At 38.8% G+C, this 18,396-nt stretch overlaps 1 protein-coding gene across 1 annotated transcript in view; it reads right to left on the bottom strand.

Annotated features, from left to right (window-relative positions):
- Positions 1–7,957: 7,957 nt before the first annotated feature.
- LOC143138216 (mitotic checkpoint protein BUB3-like) overlaps positions 7,958–18,396 on the bottom strand; it is a 58,349-nt gene continuing 47,910 nt past the window's right edge. Inside the window, exons 2-5 of the mRNA XM_076298716.1 lie at positions 11,719–11,877; positions 11,095–11,272; positions 8,810–9,026; positions 7,958–8,238 (exon numbers count right to left, since the gene is read on the bottom strand). Of these exons, the coding sequence (XP_076154831.1) occupies positions 8,229–8,238; positions 8,810–9,026; positions 11,095–11,272; positions 11,719–11,796 (483 nt within the window). The 5' untranslated portion in view covers positions 11,797–11,877 and the 3' untranslated portion in view covers positions 7,958–8,228. The remainder of the gene's footprint in view (positions 8,239–8,809; positions 9,027–11,094; positions 11,273–11,718; positions 11,878–18,396) is intronic.

The following is an 18,396-nucleotide window of genomic DNA, read 5'->3' as shown; positions in this document are numbered from 1 at the left end:
TCTAATGAAACCAAGACTGTTAAATTTCAAAGATATTGGCTATAGTAAGTTTGTTGATGGGGATGGAGTCGCTAAATATTTTAGAAAGGAAACTGAAAGTCATAGAGCCTGCAAGCATACTGCTCCTACCAACAACTTGATACTAAACATTTAGAGCAAGAACAACCATGTGGTGACACTGTTTCAGTGAGTAAAGATTCAGTTTGGAATTTAAGAAGACACACTTTGCGGAGACATGAGTGTGCTACGGAGAGCAAAGAAAAACGTGAGCAATTTGAATATGCTTCATATCAAGTAAAACTTGGATGCTAAGCCTGTATTCTTAAACAATTTATCCCACTGATTCCTTTAGTTTTAAGCTTATGTGTATTGGCGTTGCCAAGCTTGTTCGTTGTTGCACTATCGGGGTTGCATTATCTTTTAAAATAAATGTTCTATGAGTGAAATTGCCGTTGCTCTTCGTTCTTTGGGATTTAAGTTTTCTAAGGTGACAATTCGGCTTATAGATTATTTCTCCCTCTTTTAAATTGGAGCGAGCGTGGAGCGATTTCACTGGAGCGGGAGGATTTTTAAGTGGAGTGGGGAGCGAAATTGAGCAGAGCGGCCTGATGTGAATTTGAGCAGAGGAGCAGCCGAGTGAACAGCCACCTGAGCGAGGAGCAGGATATTCGCACCGCTCAGCTCCGCTCACTAGCTCTGGTACCCAATGCTTTTTGCAATAGCCTACCCTAGATTATTTCTTAAAAGTTATTTCTCCACTACTGGCTCATTTTATCAAACGGGAGCTTTCTCTACGTCCTCCGCAAATTAAGCCACAGGTAGTTCGGTAGAGAGACGTAAATTAGCGTTTGCGATTGACAACACGATTGACAACGTTGTGATACGTAGGCTATACTAACATCGCAAAGTTAACTTGAATGCATACATTTTGAACAAAGTTGTCTAGGCTACACCACGCCAGTTGTGTAGCAGTGCAGGCGGAAGCCAACCTGTTTGAGGGAGGGCGGCGGTGCAGGGAGAGAATGCGTGCTTTACACGCTATGAAATAATGTATCTAGGCTAATCTATATTTTATAGGGCTGTCAAACGATTAATTTATTTAATCACGATTAATCGCTGAATTTCTATAGTTAATCGCAATTAATCACATATTTTATCACATGATTAAAATTATATTTTGCATTTCTGAACTTTCCTGAAGTCCATATTAACAATATAAAGCTATTATTACCAGTGTATCTTGATTGGGATTCAAATGAAAGCAAAGCAAGTTTCTTTAATAATTAAAACTTTAAGACGTAGGTCTATTTGATTATTTCAAATTTCAAAAGATGTGCAGCAGACCTGAGGCAACACAATGTATTCTTTAGAAATATAGCTGATATAAACTGAAATAAATGCTACAGCAGAAGTGCATGCACAAAATGTTCACACATTATAAAGGGCATAACAAACAGAAAATACTCCATATAGCCTATATTCATTATCTTTGAGTTCATAAGGAACTTTTTATATTGACAAATATGCACAAGAGTGCAAAATGTAGCCTAGGCCTACAGCACATTTTTTTTATGAATACGAATACTTTATTGTCCACCAAGTGGAAATTTGTCTTCAGTTTCACCACAGACATATAAACATAAACAATAATCCCACAATACACAATCAAGCATTCAAGCACTGCACTTATACAAAGCAGAAGAGGAGAACACTAAGTTATGATAAAAAATAAATTTAAAATAGCCTACTAAGTTAATATAAAAGTACATTAGCACTCAGTAGAGTGTTTAGATTAATAAAGTAGCTGAGGAGTAGTAAATATAACACAATACAATACAATAATAAATAAAATAAGTAATAAGACCAATAAAGAACTGGGGGTGGATTAAGTGTAGAATCCTGTATTATTAATCGGCCTTATTCCGTTAGGGACAAAGGAATTCTTAAAGATGTTTTTAATAGCTTTGGGCAACCTAAAACGCCTCCCAGAGGGTAGGAGCTCAAATTCACAGTTCAGAGGATGAGAGGGGTCATTTATGATTTTCCTGGTTTTATTTAAAATCTGTTCATCATACATCACACTTAGTTGCTTTTGCTGCTTTCCTATGATCTTTGAGGCCATATTCACTATTCTCTGTAATTTATTTTTTCGCTGCATGTTCAGGTTGCCATACCACATTATCTTATTAAATGATAAAATGCTTTCGACAAGATTTTTATACACTGTTTGCAGGATGTCCCTGTTCACGCCAAAGTTTCTGAGTCTACGTAGAAGGTAAAGCCGTTGTGAGCACTTTTTATAAATAAAATCTGTATTTTCTTTAAAGCTGAGGTTGCTGTCTAAAAGAGTGCCAAGGTATTTAAAAACATTTACCACTTCCACTCTCTGTCCCTTTATAATTATTGGCGGTAACAGGTCCATATCATTCTGAATGATAAGTTCTTTCGTCTTACTTACATTCATTTCTAAGAAGCTATTTTGGCAACATTGCTGAAGAGATGATGTGTGGCCGGCGTAGGCATGTTCTCTTTCCACATCACCTTTCTGCATTAAACCAACCAGGGCCATGTCATCAGCATATTTAAGTAAACTAAAATGTTGTTCTTCAATGAAGTGCATAACAAACAGAAATAGCCTAGTCCATATCTCCATGTTCAGTTCCCGCTTATCAGTGTGAGTGTAAACAATGTTTAGCTTGTGGGCTAGATTAAAGCTTAAACTTGAAATACTTTGGTGATATTTTAATTCCATGTCGACTAAGCCGACACTGGCGCTGACATGAGTGAACTGCTATTTTATAGTCTAGGCCAGCCATCACCAAATGGCGGACCGCGGTCCGAGTCCGGACCGTGACGTGATCCTATCCGGACCCAGACCATAATAGCCTAATTTAGATTTTCACGTAAGATTTCAAAGCTGCGCTTAATGTTTCGTTGGTTAGGATAACAGCATTTACTTCAGGAACCATCATTTCGCTTGCTGCTACTCAGCCAGTGAAATCTGTGAATTCTGATAAAGTCGAGTCAGTGAGTAAAGTAGCCTACTATGGAGAAGAGACTGATAGCCTGAAACGAGCGAGGAGAGGAGACGGGACGAGAAACAATCAGATGGATATCTAAGTTAACGATAAGTAAGTTATTTTCAAATCATCGATTGCTCAAAGAGGAGAAAGCTAGACAGCGAAAACAGAGCTTTATATAACGATACGGGGGCAATACCACGCAAAACTGTCACGTGCGTAACGCCAACTAAATATGGATGTGACAGTTTTGCGCGGAATTGCCCTGGACCTCTTCTATATATTCTGAGACAGGCGATTTTAAGCGCCAATTTGAAGCACCTCTACTAGACAAAGCATATATTTGGATCAAGCATAGGGTAGGCTAGGCCCATTCAACAGTGAACTGAAACCACAGAATATTTTACGATTTAAGAAGGCAATATGATTGATCCACCACAATCTAGTTAAGCCTACATGCATTCACTGCCCAACAACGTGATATTCCTGGGTTTCCAGGATTTCGGGTCAACATAAAAAAAAATAAAAAAAATCAATTAAACTTGCTGATTAATGGGTTGAAGGAACCAGCTGTGGAATATCCATCCTTGTCTCAGCTCAAATTTTATTTTAAGTTCAGGTTAAGATCTTAAAAATAGCCAAGGCTACTCAGTTTTTCTCCCCAATTAGGCTACTCTTATCTTGCCTTATTTCTCCTCATTTCGAATGTTGCCTTTTAGGCTACTTATTTTATTTCACATTAAACATTAGGCCTAGGCCTACAATCTTCTATTTCTTGAATTTCCCCTTGGGGATCAATAAAGTATCTATCTATCTATCTATTTATCTATCTACAACTAGGCTCCATCCATCCATCCTAATATTATACATACATATACATAGCCTAAACACGCACGTTAAACATTATGATGCTCCGGACCTTTGCTTGAGGAAATTTTCCGTAACTGGACCTCGCTGAAGATTAATTGACCTCTCCAGAATAAGTCCCGCCTCCGTAACTTCCGTATCCATCCAACTTCCGGGCGTGGATTGTCTATGGGAAATAACATGGCGTTTCGAAATATCATACCGGTAAAACATCTGTAGGTAGCGAAGTTGAAAAAGCTGGTGGGCAGATTGGCCTACACACTTCTGCCATATAGTTTCCACTGGATTTTTTGATTGTCGGTGCCGTTTAAGTAGTATACTATAGACTATACTACGTAAACGGCACCGAAAATCAAAAAATCCAGTGGAAACTAGATGGCAGAAGTGTGTAGGCCAATCTGCCCAGCAGCTTTTTCTACTTTGTCGCCTACAGAGTTTGACAGGTACGATCTTTCAAAACGCCATGTTATTTCCCATAGACAATCCACGCCCGGAAGTTGGATGGATACGGAAGTTAGGAGGCGGGATATATTCTGGAGAGGTCTATTGAATACCCCTGGTCTAGGCTATGGTGCACTGTCACTAGCCACACACATACGCGCCAAAGCTTTTAACTGGCAAACACTGGAAGAACAATGGATTTTATGGAGTGTCGCCGTCCAAATAGACCGTGATTTACACAGCGGCAAAGTGTGATGCTGGTGTGCGGAGTTGTATTGAGAAGAATGGAATCTAATGTAGGCCTAATTGAATGTCTATGTCCACAGCGCTTTAAAACACCATTCAGCCGGCCGGAAGCTCAGAACTGCGTTGGTGTTTATTATCTCCATGACTACAGAGGACTATATGAAACAACATTCTTAGAATCTTTGCTAGGAAGTGTCTGTGGCAGTTTGAGGACAAGAAACGGTGCATAAAAGGGTCAAAATTGTTGCAGCCAAAGATGATTGTTGATAACAGAACAAGTGATGGTGTAAAGTAAAAATTGTGTGCGCGGCGTGTCTGTTATTTTGTTTCGGGTCTAGCTAGATCTGGTGTGGTGTTGTAGTTTTTCTAACATTACTAGTTGCAACAGCATGTGAAAAAACGACAAGGTTTGGTAGGCCAAAAAGAATGTTAATCTTGCAATAAAAAATTGACGCAGTTAAATTGGGTTTGCATTACGCGTTTAACTGACAGCACTAATTTTAAATAAACAATCACTGGATGCTGCTATGGAAACAATAAGTCAATATATTAGAGATATTGTGAGTAACGCAGGAATGGACGTTACAGTAACTAACTAATTACTGAAATTTGAATTGTAATGCGTAAATTACCTCCGTATTGTTTTGCATTGAGGTGCTACTTCAGACTTGAGTACTGCTATGGTAGGCAACGGAAATTCCTTACTGCAGAAATAGTAGATTGATGCTCCTGTCAACAGTAGGTCTGGGCGTTCTTTTAAAAAAAATAGGCTAAATGTTTCATTCAAAGCAGTGCTTTCTCGTCTGCCTCCTTCAGTCAAGATAGCCAGACTGCACTCAAATGTCACTATGAAATGCGATTAATCAGCGTTAATTTTTTAACACGTTATTATTTTGTAATTAATCAATCTAAATGAAAGGACAATTCCGGCGCAAGATGAACCTAGGGGTTAATAACACATGTGTAGATAATGTGTAGACATAGAAAATAGCACCACACTTTGAGGTAAAAGTCACGTGACAGTCCAGCTCACATTGCACGCCATTCAGCCTATGCATTCAACTCATAGAATGTATGATTCAACCGGTCCAACGTTGCGAACTGTCACATGACCTTTTCCAAGATGGTGCCTGCCTGCATTGCCTGTATATGTGAACGGTACCGTCTTTCTAAACTATATCTTTTAAAATAACCTGTTGTGTACAAAGTTCACAATGCTTTGGTTTACATGTAGGGACACTTATTATGTTACCGTCGAAGTGTGGTGCTATTTTGAGCCTTGTTAGTGGTATAGAAATAGTGATTCTTTTGCATTTATTTGACTGGTTGTTTTTGCAGTGTTTTAATGACAAATCTCACAAGAGGGAAGCTGAAACCAGTTGTTACTGGCACTGGTTCTGACCAATTGGTATCAGAAGTGTGAAGGAAATAACGACACTTTGACAGCTCAAATATCTCATTAAAAAGCTACACCTGGAAGAGTTCATTGCTCACCTAAAGTGGAGAAAGCATGGCCAAAGATTTCTATTCAAAGAGCCTTGATGAGGCAAGCTGAAACTGTATTACAGGGAATACAATGAAGTGGGTCACCGTAGATGTACAGAATGGGCGTGTCTCATTTCAGGGGCCGGATGCTTCGGAGCATTCGTGCTACCTAGCACTGGTCTTCTGTGACCGCATAGACCAGACCTGGCTGGACCAACGGTTTTTTAAATGGGACGGTCTAGCCTAAAAGAACGGATCTGTTACGTCATTAGCCTGAGTAGGCCTACTGATCTTTCTAACTCATGTTCGTGAAAAGCATCCTTTCAGATCAACGTGTTACGTTTTATGTATAGGTTACAATAATATGAACTAGGCTAACTGAGTGAGAGCAATCATCAATCTATTTGAATTATTAAAAAGATATACAATTATGCAAGTCCTTCCAAACTAAAAGGATTGAGGTTTTTTTAGCTGCTGCTCCTTTCCCTATCATTTAGCATGTTTACATTGATTAATTTAGCAGACACTTATCCTAAGAACAACATTCAGGCTACAATGCAAAGGAAACGTTATCAAGGAATTAATTGCGGCATCTGTCAATTTATTATAAGACTAGTCAAAAATGTGATAGGAGGGTACATGCCCATATAGCCTTTGCCTGCCTCGTCCATCTCCAATTTTAAATAATTTGTTCACCCACCGGCTAAAAAGCAATCACACAAGTGTCGCTTTACTTTTCAAGAGATGGCGATTTCAAAGGGAGTTGGAGCATATATTCATGTGAGTAGCCTTGGCCCTTTTCTTTCTAGCCTGGTTAAAACCAAACATTAAAGAGGTAGGTGGGCATGGGCAGCGTAATGTCTTTCTCTGACATGATTGCTGACATGTAGGCTAATTTCAAAAACTTAGGAGGGAGTATCAACAGTTAAGGTAGCCTGGCTAGGACGGCAGGATAACGTAGCCTATAGCCAGACAGCCGTGATCGGTTGAGTAACTTATGGTGGTGACTGTAGAATGGTCGTTTGCAGACATATCTGATTGCATGCATCATATTGCACTTCATCTTACTTGATGAAATTGTATTTGCTGCTTTGCTAATGGACAAATTAATAATTTATCAAAATTAATTTGTTATTATCCGTCCGTAAGCTAGATGTCAGACGCTTTAATAAACCTTTCGTGGATGTAATCCTCCCTTGAACTAATTATAGCCTTTATGCAAAATGCCATCAACTAGTCTTTAAATGTGTTGTTTAACGGTCTTCTAGTAGCCTAAGTCGTGGAAAATATAGTAGACCTAATAGACTGACCAGTGATCATATCTGAGCATTAATATGACTTGTTGATAAATCATTTCAATTTGAAAAGTTTGAACAGATTTATTTAGAAAGTGGTTCTAAGGTTTGATACGGAAATCGGCTACATAGCTTAACCATAGTTCACATTGAAACCCGATCATTTAATTTAAATGTTATTGAACGTTTATTAAATGTTTACTTGTGTAGGCTCTGCCGACTGTCTCGCCATGTCTTGAATGAAACGTCATAAACGTATCGAATCTTGGGGGACCAGGTAGGCCGCGAAGCATACACCCGATGCGCACTCCGTTTCGGGGAAAAGAAGGGTGGATTTGTCGGCCGAATTCGAAGGAGCCCACGAAATGGGACAGCACTAGACACGCTACTATGACGCAACCGGTCTACGAATCTGGCCTTAGAACCATGTAGCCCCTGAAATGAGACACAACCTATGTTTCAGATAGCTCCTCCACATTGTGCCATGCCAAAATGCTCTTGACATGGCAGCGTCAGTTTTAGGGCGAGTCACAGTCAAGTCAGCAGTTGATCTCAAGACCCCAATCATATTTATGAGTTGTCAAAATACACTGTAAAAGAAAGTTATATTTCATTTGTTTATTTGTTGGAAACCAGGAAACACTCAAGTAAGAGTGATGCCAGGGCAGCATGGAGTCTGAAAATGACAAAACACTAAGTAGATATACAAGTCGTCTTTCAAATGGCAAACTATGGGGAATAAAAAGAGAGGAGAGAATAAACATATTCTACAGTATGACAGAGGCAGAAAAAAAGAGTAAAAATAGTGTAAGGGGAAAAACAGGCAAAATTGGGTGACAACAGGTGACCAAGAGATTGGTTATCCATGAGACATTCAAGTTGACCTGCAAACCAAAACAAGAGTGTTTTTTTTTTTTTATTAAATCATGTCCACAAATGTTTTTTAGGCATAAAAAAAAACAATAAAAGTTAGAGCAGTATTTTTAAATACCGATTTGACTGTACTCGCAAGCTGGTTGTTTATAAATATGGTTGCAGAAAATGACTAGAAAAGCATGAGGGTCATGTGTGACAGTTCCCAGATAAAATGTTGTATTGTGCTTTTGGGTGCTAAAAGAAAAGAGCAACATACTCCATTTCTATAGAATACATCTAATCTTTCTGTTTATTTTCAATTATTTGTTAATTTGTTTGTCTATGTCTTGATGTCTGTGTGTACAGTGCTGTGGGTTGCACTCTGTGCATAAAAATGTGCTATATAAATAAAGACTTACTTACTTTACTACTACTTCCTACTTATTGTTAGCACACTACAAAAACTGCTTAACTAATAAAATCTAACCAAGTGGTATTAATCTATCAAAATCAAAAAAGTGTTTTTTTCTGCAGTATTTTTCTTCCCTTAAAGAGTCCACAGGTACTCATGTTTTTTTGTGACCAGATGAAATAACTCACTTTGGCTTGGTCTCAGCGTCTGTGACCTGTCGGATAAAAATGGCATCCTCTGGGTGTGTGATATCACCCTGCTCCTGCATATAAGATGAAGCAATTGCAAGGAGGCTTCCATCAATACTGAAAGCCAAAGATGCAATGCTGGTGGGATATCGGTGGAACTGGCACAGACGCTTCTTGTTAAAGGGATCCCATATGTTCACAAAGCCATCAGAACCACCTGTCAATGGAAATAAAAGACTTAATAAAAAATCTGGCTGTACAAAAGGGTAAAAATCAAATGCTAATCAACATACGTTAGCAATTAGGTAAAGCAAGGCAAGTTTATTTATATAGTACATTATATACACTGGGAAATTCAACACTTCAAAACATACAGTTTAAGTCATATAAACTCCCCACAACTCACAACTTCAATATTTTACAACATAATGAATGGTACTTCAAAAAAGTTTTATTTTAGATAGATTTCTGCTGGGCTATACATCTTAGTGAATGTCTAATAACAGCTCTTAGCCGTCATTGTGAAGAGTGTATCTTGCATGCATATGGTTGATTTCGCCATTTTTATAGTTAGAACATAAGTGTTCCCATTTATATAATGTTTCTACTGTGCACAATGTTACTTCACTATATTTATACATGGGTTAGGTCACAGCCAGGGGGTCAGGATTTGGAGGGTTAGCTTCAGCCACATTTTTGAAAACATGGCGTTACATGGTTGCAACTTCCAGCACCAGTTTTTACTTGCTGATTGGTAGATGCAGTGTTTTCCATACATTGATTTATTTGTGGCGGCCCACCACAATATCAACATTGACATCAACATTGACCACCACACAATTATTTTCCTGGTTGTACTAAATTGTGCTTAAATCTGGTTAGAATCATAACCGTGCTGCACTAATTTGTTAAAAACTGTTGCATTCGAGTTAATTCTGCAAACCTACCACCAACAAATAGAATTCAATTGTGTGGGACACACTGAGATGACAGCTCATGCACGAGTGTAGTGTTGGGCACAAGCGTTCTCGCGCGTCCATGTTGGTTAAGCATATTTCTGGAACTACCTACTTGGATACCTACCTACTTGGATTAAGCTACTGATACTTGACTTAATGCCTACATTGTTTAGGCTGTATTATACCAGACTTTGTGGTAAATAATATAAAAAAGTAAATGTTGTCATATACTATTATTTGTGGGTTGACAAGGTAACTGATTATGACAATACATTTATGCATAGCAATTACCTATATCCAATTATTAGCCTAGGCCTACTCATTTTTTGGTCTATAGCGAAAGGCACATATGAAGCACAGCTGAAGACGCACGGTCACGAGATGTAAACAGCAACTCCTCTGCAGAATAAATGTCTTTAGGTTTTTTTTATTCAGTCATTCAAACATTATTGGGGTAAGGGTTGCTTTTTTCAGGCTATGTTTTTGATGGTAACCCATTGTCAGTCAATAGTAAAGTAATTAACTGTGTATAACTGTTTTGACGTTGACTATGGCACCACGGTGAAGTTGGTATAAATCCCATTAGGATCATCAAGTGCCCACATGGTCATTTGGGGGTCCAAATATGGGGTTCCAAAAGAGTCACCTCTGCCGGAGAGGGTTTTTGGACCCCCATAAAACCCCCACCAGTGGTACCATACCCTTCAAATTCATTTTGGCAAGAGCAAGGTTCCACACATAACAAATAATCCTGTTTAGAATAAATATAATCATTAAAGGAGAATTCCGGTTTGATATTGACCTAAAGTGTGTTGAAACATGATACCGAGTGTGAACGTATGTCTCATAGCTCATCTCGGCTTGTCCCCTGCACTCAGAAATCTGGTGCTAGTTAGCCGATGCTACCAACAGTTTTTCAAGGGGGGTGCCTCGGGCATCGGCCTAGCCATGCAAATAAATCAATGTTTTACACCATTTACAAGGCTCAAAGTAGCTCCACACTTCATCGGTAGACTTACGAGGGCCTTGACATTTAAAAAACACTAAGAACTTTGAAAAAGCACTGGTAGTTTATTTACAAGACGATTTAAACAGACAGTACCTTCCGGAAGTTTACCGTTGGTCGCCATCTTGAATTTAGTCACGATAAGTCGAGCGACGAGTACAAATGAAGAGGTATGATAAGGGATACGATTCCAAAAATAATTCCGTGGAAATGCATGGATTCCAGTTGCTGCTACTAGAAGCAACTGGAATCCATGCATTTCCACGGAATTACTGCACAGTACAGTCATAGTAGAAGATAGAACTAATAGGAAAGTGTACCTGTGGCAAAGGTGTTGTGAATACTGTGAAAAGAGATAGCGTTGACAGGGTAGACCTGCTCAATGCCATTCTCCTTCAGACGGTGACATTTAAATGCATATTTCTTCTTCTGCACTTCCAGACTGGGATCCAGATACTCCACAGCCACCCTTCCCTCAATTGAGCTCAAAACATAACCCTGCAGATAGCATAAACCACATACAACTAAACAGTCAGTTATTATTGCCCATTCTAAAAAAAAAATGTTAGAATCTCACACACACACACATGTATGTTGAAAAAAAAAAGAAACAATGGCTCTATTTATATGCATATAATTCACTCATGACTGAATGAAACATAAAAGTAAAAGAAACACAGAAACTTACACTGCAAAAACAGCTTGTGTATTAATTATATATAAAACTATTATTAAGCTTATATCAAGATCAAACAATGTTGATGGTATTGTTTTCAGTATAAAGAGACTTACCTAGCGCTTTCCTGTAAAACAATACCAAATAGATTGTTTGATCTTAATATAAGATTAATAACACTTGGTTAGATTTTATTTTTTTGCAGTGTACTGTATACATACATTAAATTTGGTTTAATTGACAAAAACAAGGAAATAACAAGGCAAACCTGTTTGTTTGGAAAAGCACGGATGCAACGAGTCTGATACTTCAGACTAGACTCTCTTCTCTGCTGGACATAACCCATGTTTCTGAGGTCCCATACAAGCACCCTCCTTCCAGCTGTTCCCACAATAAGTCGATCTCCAGCAACTGACAGAGTGTAAACCTTTGGAAGGGGAAATTAATGATAATGTTACCATAATACTTAAAATAATATAGACAAATACCTTCCCAGGTCCCATATCTACTATATTTTCCATTTTTGGTATGCCTAGGAACATGACAAAATGCAAAAAGTGCAAGGACATTGCCAAAACCACAAAGGCACACAGAACATTTACTCTCTGAAGACACTATAAATTAGCATGGCCCACACTCGCCTAGTATATCCACTCATATTCATTTCACTGAGATACTAGTCTGGCTCCTCTGAGACGCTAGTTTTGAAAATTGAACGTGGCTGCGGTAAACGGTAGTAGAAATGTCTGCAAACATGAAACAATTCAGAAGATTGCGTAAATTTATACAGCAAAGGTAACACTGTTCCCTGCCCACCAATATGGTTTATTATTAGGTGGTAACATTAGGAATCCCTGATCAATGTGATTGCATTACCTTTGGTTTGGCAGGACCAATAATTACAATGCATTACGATGAACATTTCCTAATTGTGAGTACCCAGACTCTTCAGGAAGTGAGTTTGGTGAAACCAGGCTAACTGTAGGTATAATCAAGAGACTACAAACTACTAAAGAGACATTTCAACTTAGCATTAAATGTCTTATCAGGTCTTGATTAGAATGTATGGCTCCCTCTTTTCTAACTATTTTTACATTATAAACACCGAAATAACACATATGGTAGTAGTTAGGGTTGGACCGATGGACAAGGTCATCGTCCATTGTGATGGTTGACCAACATCACGGCCGAATACAACCATCGTGATGCCACTCCCCCAAAAGCCAGACACACACTTAATCTATAGACCAGGGGTGTCAAACATGTAGCCCGCTAGATGGTTTAATCCGGCCCCAATCTTGTAGAGAAAAGATTTATGAGGATGCCAAAAAAAGAGTAAATCTCTAGCCCATTCCAGTGAGGAGTTGTGAATTTTCAAAGGAATAACCGAAATGCTCAATTCAGCTGCTAGGGTCAGCCAAAAAAAAGTTGTCACTCAGTTTTACGATAGCATATGCGCATTCAAGTCGAAACTGTCACTCTGGGAGAGACACAGTCAGCTATCGGTGACACCTCCCATTTCCCATGTCTCACAGCTATGCGTGCGTCCGGACATAATGCTGATTTGGATCAATACAAAGACAGGATAACAGAATTGCTGCAGGAGTCCGAGCAAAGATTTCAGGTTTTCAGTGAACTTGAGAACGAATTTGCCTTTTTTTTCTCTTGCCATTTACAGTTAAGGCTTCTGATATGCCCACTGACATCCAACTCGAGATAATTGACTTGATTCCGATACGAGCAGAATTTGTGTCGGTGGCTTTAGACACGTTTTATCAATATCAGTATAAAAATAAACCAGTTGTTTATGAGAGTGAAATGCATTTTATTTCAATTCCATTGGCCTCTGTGAAAAAAAATGTGTAATAATCTAATATAGATCCCTTGTGAGCAGTGATTATGTAGGCTCAAATATAGGCTGAAGGATAAAGCATTGCCTACTGAAAAAACAAAGCTAAAGATTTGGAGTTGACAAAGGTTATTTTTCAATTATATCCCACTTGAGATCAGATGTGGCCCCTGAACCAACATGAGTTTGACACCCCTGCTATAGACCCTTCTTTAACATACCGTAAAACTCCAAATAATAGCCCAGGATTTTTTGATTTGAGAATTTTTGTTTTCTATTATTGAGATTTTGATTTCTCAAATCACCAAACTGCACCGGTTAGTATTAGAGACAGGCGTCTATATAAGATAAAAAAAATTGTAAATTCCCTTTACACAAAATGTTTCCTCTTCAAAGATGGAAAATATTATCGAATGAATTATTTCAAACACACTGAATGGCAACCCATATGACTAGGCTATCCGATGACAATTACGGATCATCATTCATTTAGTGTTGTTCATTGAGTGAGATAAGATCCAAATAGCGGGGATAGCCAGAACAGATGAAACACGTTTTAATCAAACGTAATTTACAAAGAGATTGTATCACACTGAAAGCTGAATGTTGTCACTAGCAACCTATATCTGCCCTATGTCAAATACAGTTGCATTTTCAGCCCTGACCAAAACCGTTCAGGAATTATTTATGCAAAAGTGGAACATGCAAATGTTTAAGGCCATCTGATCATAACGTTAGTGTGCACAGTCTGCACCATACTGGCTTAAACAGAGGATCTGACGGGTTTTAGAAGATTAAATACAACCCGAAACTAAAACAACAGACCAGACCTGTAGCCACACCAGGCGTTTAAAAGAGACAGGCGTCTATTTGGGAATCGGCTATTATTTGAAGTTTTACGGTATGCAAGTATATGTGGAACCCAAAATGGATATCTTACATGAAAGTCCATGCTGAATATATTTAAGTATAAGAAAGTGGCCAATATTGAATATTTATTCATATTTTGAAATATATTGATAAATACATGGAAATATATTTATTTAACATAGTATATTTATTTAGATGTGCTTATACTGTTGTAATGTTTTCAAGCTGCTTATATGTGGATATGTTATTTTTCTGTTCATACATGTAGGCTACTGTGAAATTCCTGTCCATAGGCGGCAGGTGAGGTTGAGGTTTGGGTAGGCTATGTCGTGGGTTCGTACCAGAGGTGGGAGTAAGTCACACATGTGCAAGTCACAAGCAAGTCTCAAGTCTTAACCTTCAAGTCTGAAGCAAGTCCAAGTAATTTTTTGTGACAACCAAGCAAGTCAAGTCAAGTCATAGCTTTGGTCAAGCAAGTCAAGTCATAGCCAAATCATACAAATTCATAATGATTTACCCACGTTTTCATTTTAAAATAAGCTACAATAGGCTAGTTATGAACTGCTGGAGTTGTATTTGTAACAAACAAATATACATTGCATTCATTCAAGCCACATACATCTGAGCGGTTTATAGAATAAGATGAAATGTATACGAATAAAAATAAATGTATTTCAAGTAGACCTATTATAAAATAGCCTATTATTGTTTCAATATGCCTCAAATATAAGGGTAAGCTACATCAAATCATGAAAATATATTCAAACAGTTCAAGTTACACCTGTGCTGACCTGTCACATCTCCAGGGACCCAAATGTTGAAAAAGTGAACTAATCAGTCAATCAAACGCTGCCGCCGACGTCACTGCCAAACTTTGACGAAAGCGCAATGGTTTTTAGGAGGGTTTAGGACCGTCAGTGCTATATCATATTATACATAAGCCTAACATGTGAAGTAAGCTACTTTTCTATGCTGATTGCTGGCAGTTAGCTAGGCCTACTTACTGTTGTTACTACTAGGCTGTAACATACTGTAGGTTAATGGAACAGGGACGTGTTTAAGAGGGAGGGAGAAAGAGAGGCGCTTACTTTAGGTTACATTGGCAACATTTTCGCTAGCATATCAAGATTAAACTTAGACAAGAAAATGTTTCACTTTGCCATTTCACACATTTTAACCTAATGGCATTAACTAAAAAGCATAAATAGATTCAAAGCCAACTCTTAACATGCCTCAAATTTGACAGTAGGTTTCTAACACGACTAATTCTGATGGATGAAAATCAATGTGGTGGTGGTTATGTCGCTAATTTGCGCACTTGCAGACTGCTGTTCATTTCTCCTTTGAATTGTCAGATACATCATCTATGTAGCCAAACATTATTATGTTTTGGTATAAACGGAGAGCCTTCCATACTGCAAGTTAGCCTTACTGTACCTCAGTCTGTCTCATTTGATCTGTCTCATTTGATCTGATCTTGCTGTTGGTCTGTCGCGTCACTTGGTAACAATGACAGGTTCGCTCACGTGACGCATGCAACAGCACCTAAGCAGATTTTCTAAAATCGTAAAGTTAACTCCTTAATATCTATGAAAAAAAAAAAAAGTCAAGTCATTTCTAGTCATTTGTCTCAAGTCTAAGTCAAGTCACAAGTCATGAATAGCAAGTCCAAGTCAAGTCAAGTCTTTTATACATGTTGATCAAGCAAGTCTCAAGTCCTAAAAAATGCAACTCGAGTCTGACTCGAGTCAAGTCATGTGACTCGAGTCTCCCATGTCTGGTTCGTACTGTATATGGAATAGAAATGGTATATTATAGAAATAGTTTGTTCCCATATTCGCAGTAATGTTGCCCTGACGACTTCACATTTTGATACCACATCTGTTTAGAGATTGCTGAATTAGTAATGGCCAATTAAATTAACGCAGTGCTTGCAACGCACATGAATTGCGCTTAAAGTAACTATGCAAATAAGATTAATGGAAAGGTTTGGTCTCACCAAACCAGCGACCAGTTTATTAACAATTTAAGTGAACAGCGACCTGGCTGACGCAGTCATAAAAATAAGCGCAGTAACCTAGGCCTAGGTCCAGGCTGCAGTTGTAAGTCGACATCATGACAGTGCTATAATAATAGTGAATCCTGTAATATAAAAAAGTTTCTCCCCTACACCACCAACCAAAGCAACCACTGACCTAAAGCAGTGTTTCCTCTATGTTTATTTCAGCATGGCGGCCCGCCACGGTTTAATTAATACCCCCACGGTATCAGAATCAGGGCAGACGCACAATAGTTGCAATTGCTTTTTAAATAATCCTCAGTGTTTCCTCTTCATTTAGTGGTGCCACTGCTTCAGAATTAGGGGAGACACAAAATATTGTCTGGAAGCATAGTAGGCTAAATGCCCTCCGCTGGCTGCTGAAAACTGCAGTTTAACAATACACAGCAATGCTAATCGGAGGTACCTGTCTAGTTTTATTCCATAAATATATTGTTTTTATAGACGTTAGTGGCATGCTCCATCAAGAGCTTCCATGTGCTATGCATGTTTGTCAACATCGCAAAAACTACAATTGTCGCACAACTTGGTGGAAAGGTGTAGCACAGGCTAAGGAAAACCCATTCATTTCTGAAGCTGATCGTATTGAAAGTATTTCCCATATCGTAGCATATTAGCTCGCTCGCAACAGACACCGCTGTTACAGTAGATGCGCACTCAATTGCGACGCAGTAAAAAAGCAACAACTGGTAGTAACAAAGGTAAATTGGTTTAAAGCAAAACTTGGCCAAAAACATTTTGTATGCACTCGCGGTGATGCCCTAGTAGGCCTAATGTGAATCGCGGACTATAATGTAAAGGAGATTTGCACCAAATAAAGGCAGTGTTGTGGGTTATGTTTCTACAACATGTTGGCACAAAACTTTCCTTCTGTCATAAACAAAGTAAGCTAAGTGTTTTTTCCATTGTCAACGGTATGTTCAAGTGACATGTGGTTTAATGCATGGGTTAACGTGACGTGAGTCAGTGTGACAGTCAAGACATGACCGCACAGGACTTGTGCCCTGTCGGCACTCATCTTCCCTCCATATCAGTGGTTATGTACCCACACATGCATACATAGTATTAACATTAAATTCATTAAATGTCTTTTACATTACATTATGGACTGTTACCTTATGGACGGCAGCATTGGGAGATCATAACTTTGTACCGATCTTATGGACAGAATGGACTGCGTGGTGACGTCAACATGCTGTTGCGCAAGAGTATAACTATAGGCCATTCACACTCACCTAACACTATTTCCCATAATGTTGCATGGAAGTTTTATGTAATGTATGACACAAGACAACTATCTGCTATGTTTGTACATTTATTGTGAACTTAAGTTAGACGCGTAAGCTTGAGTAAAACAAGAATGGTGATTAGACATACGAGTTACTGACTGTTGCGTTCTCTTGTTCTGGCTCTGAAGATCCGGTGGCAAAGGGGGGCCGACGAGATGCTACGGACGGTTTATTGGTTCCGGGCGGCATTGAGCCGTGACATTCTGTTTATTGCTGTGGGGGACGTTCGCGATGGCATTTATGGTCCATTCTCAACCACTGCCTCTGCTTCCTTGGTCACACCCACTTTGATTGAAGGTAACTCCGCTCGGTACCGTGACAGTCAGACAGAAGATGGGCCTGTCTTTAGTTTCTGAATTCTGTCCCTCTCAAGTCACGTTAGGCTAAATAGTGTGATTAGCAACTAGAATTTAAAAAAATTGCCGCCACTGTTAAAAACAAATCTAGCGTAAACACTGTAAAGAATCACTTTATTATTGATAGGGTGGCGCCGGCGACAATAGGCTAGGTTAGTCAATCCAGTGCTTTTTAGAGATCAGTGAAATCAATGAACAGGCACAGCCAGAGGCTCATTCACAAAACGTAAACGAACGCAATAGGAGGGGAAGGTGGTCATACTGGCACAAACCTATAACTAGGCTACAGGCAAAACACGGGAGACACGGGTATTTGTATTCTTTAACTTAAGCCTTGTGCACACAATACAATAACAAGACAGAATTTTTGGGTAGGCATTTAAATCTACCCAAGCCTGTTCCTGACACTTGTTAAAAATGCTGTAGTTGGACTAATTAGGCATTGGAGCAATGGGACTTATGTTGTCAGAAAAATGAGAAATGCTGAGTGCAGGAAAAGTTGAGGTTTAAAATAACGTTCACT

This window comes from Alosa pseudoharengus, unplaced genomic scaffold (genome assembly GCF_046254945.1).
Source record: "Alosa pseudoharengus isolate Yale_2024_CS ecotype anadromous, Long Island Sound unplaced genomic scaffold, YU_APseudo_1.1 YU_APseudo_1.1_scf_21, whole genome shotgun sequence".
In the NCBI taxonomy this organism is placed as follows: Eukaryota; Metazoa; Chordata; class Actinopteri; order Clupeiformes; family Clupeidae; genus Alosa; species Alosa pseudoharengus.
The sequence above is the reverse complement of the archived record's forward strand: the minus strand, read 5'-3'. Positions and strand labels throughout refer to the sequence as shown.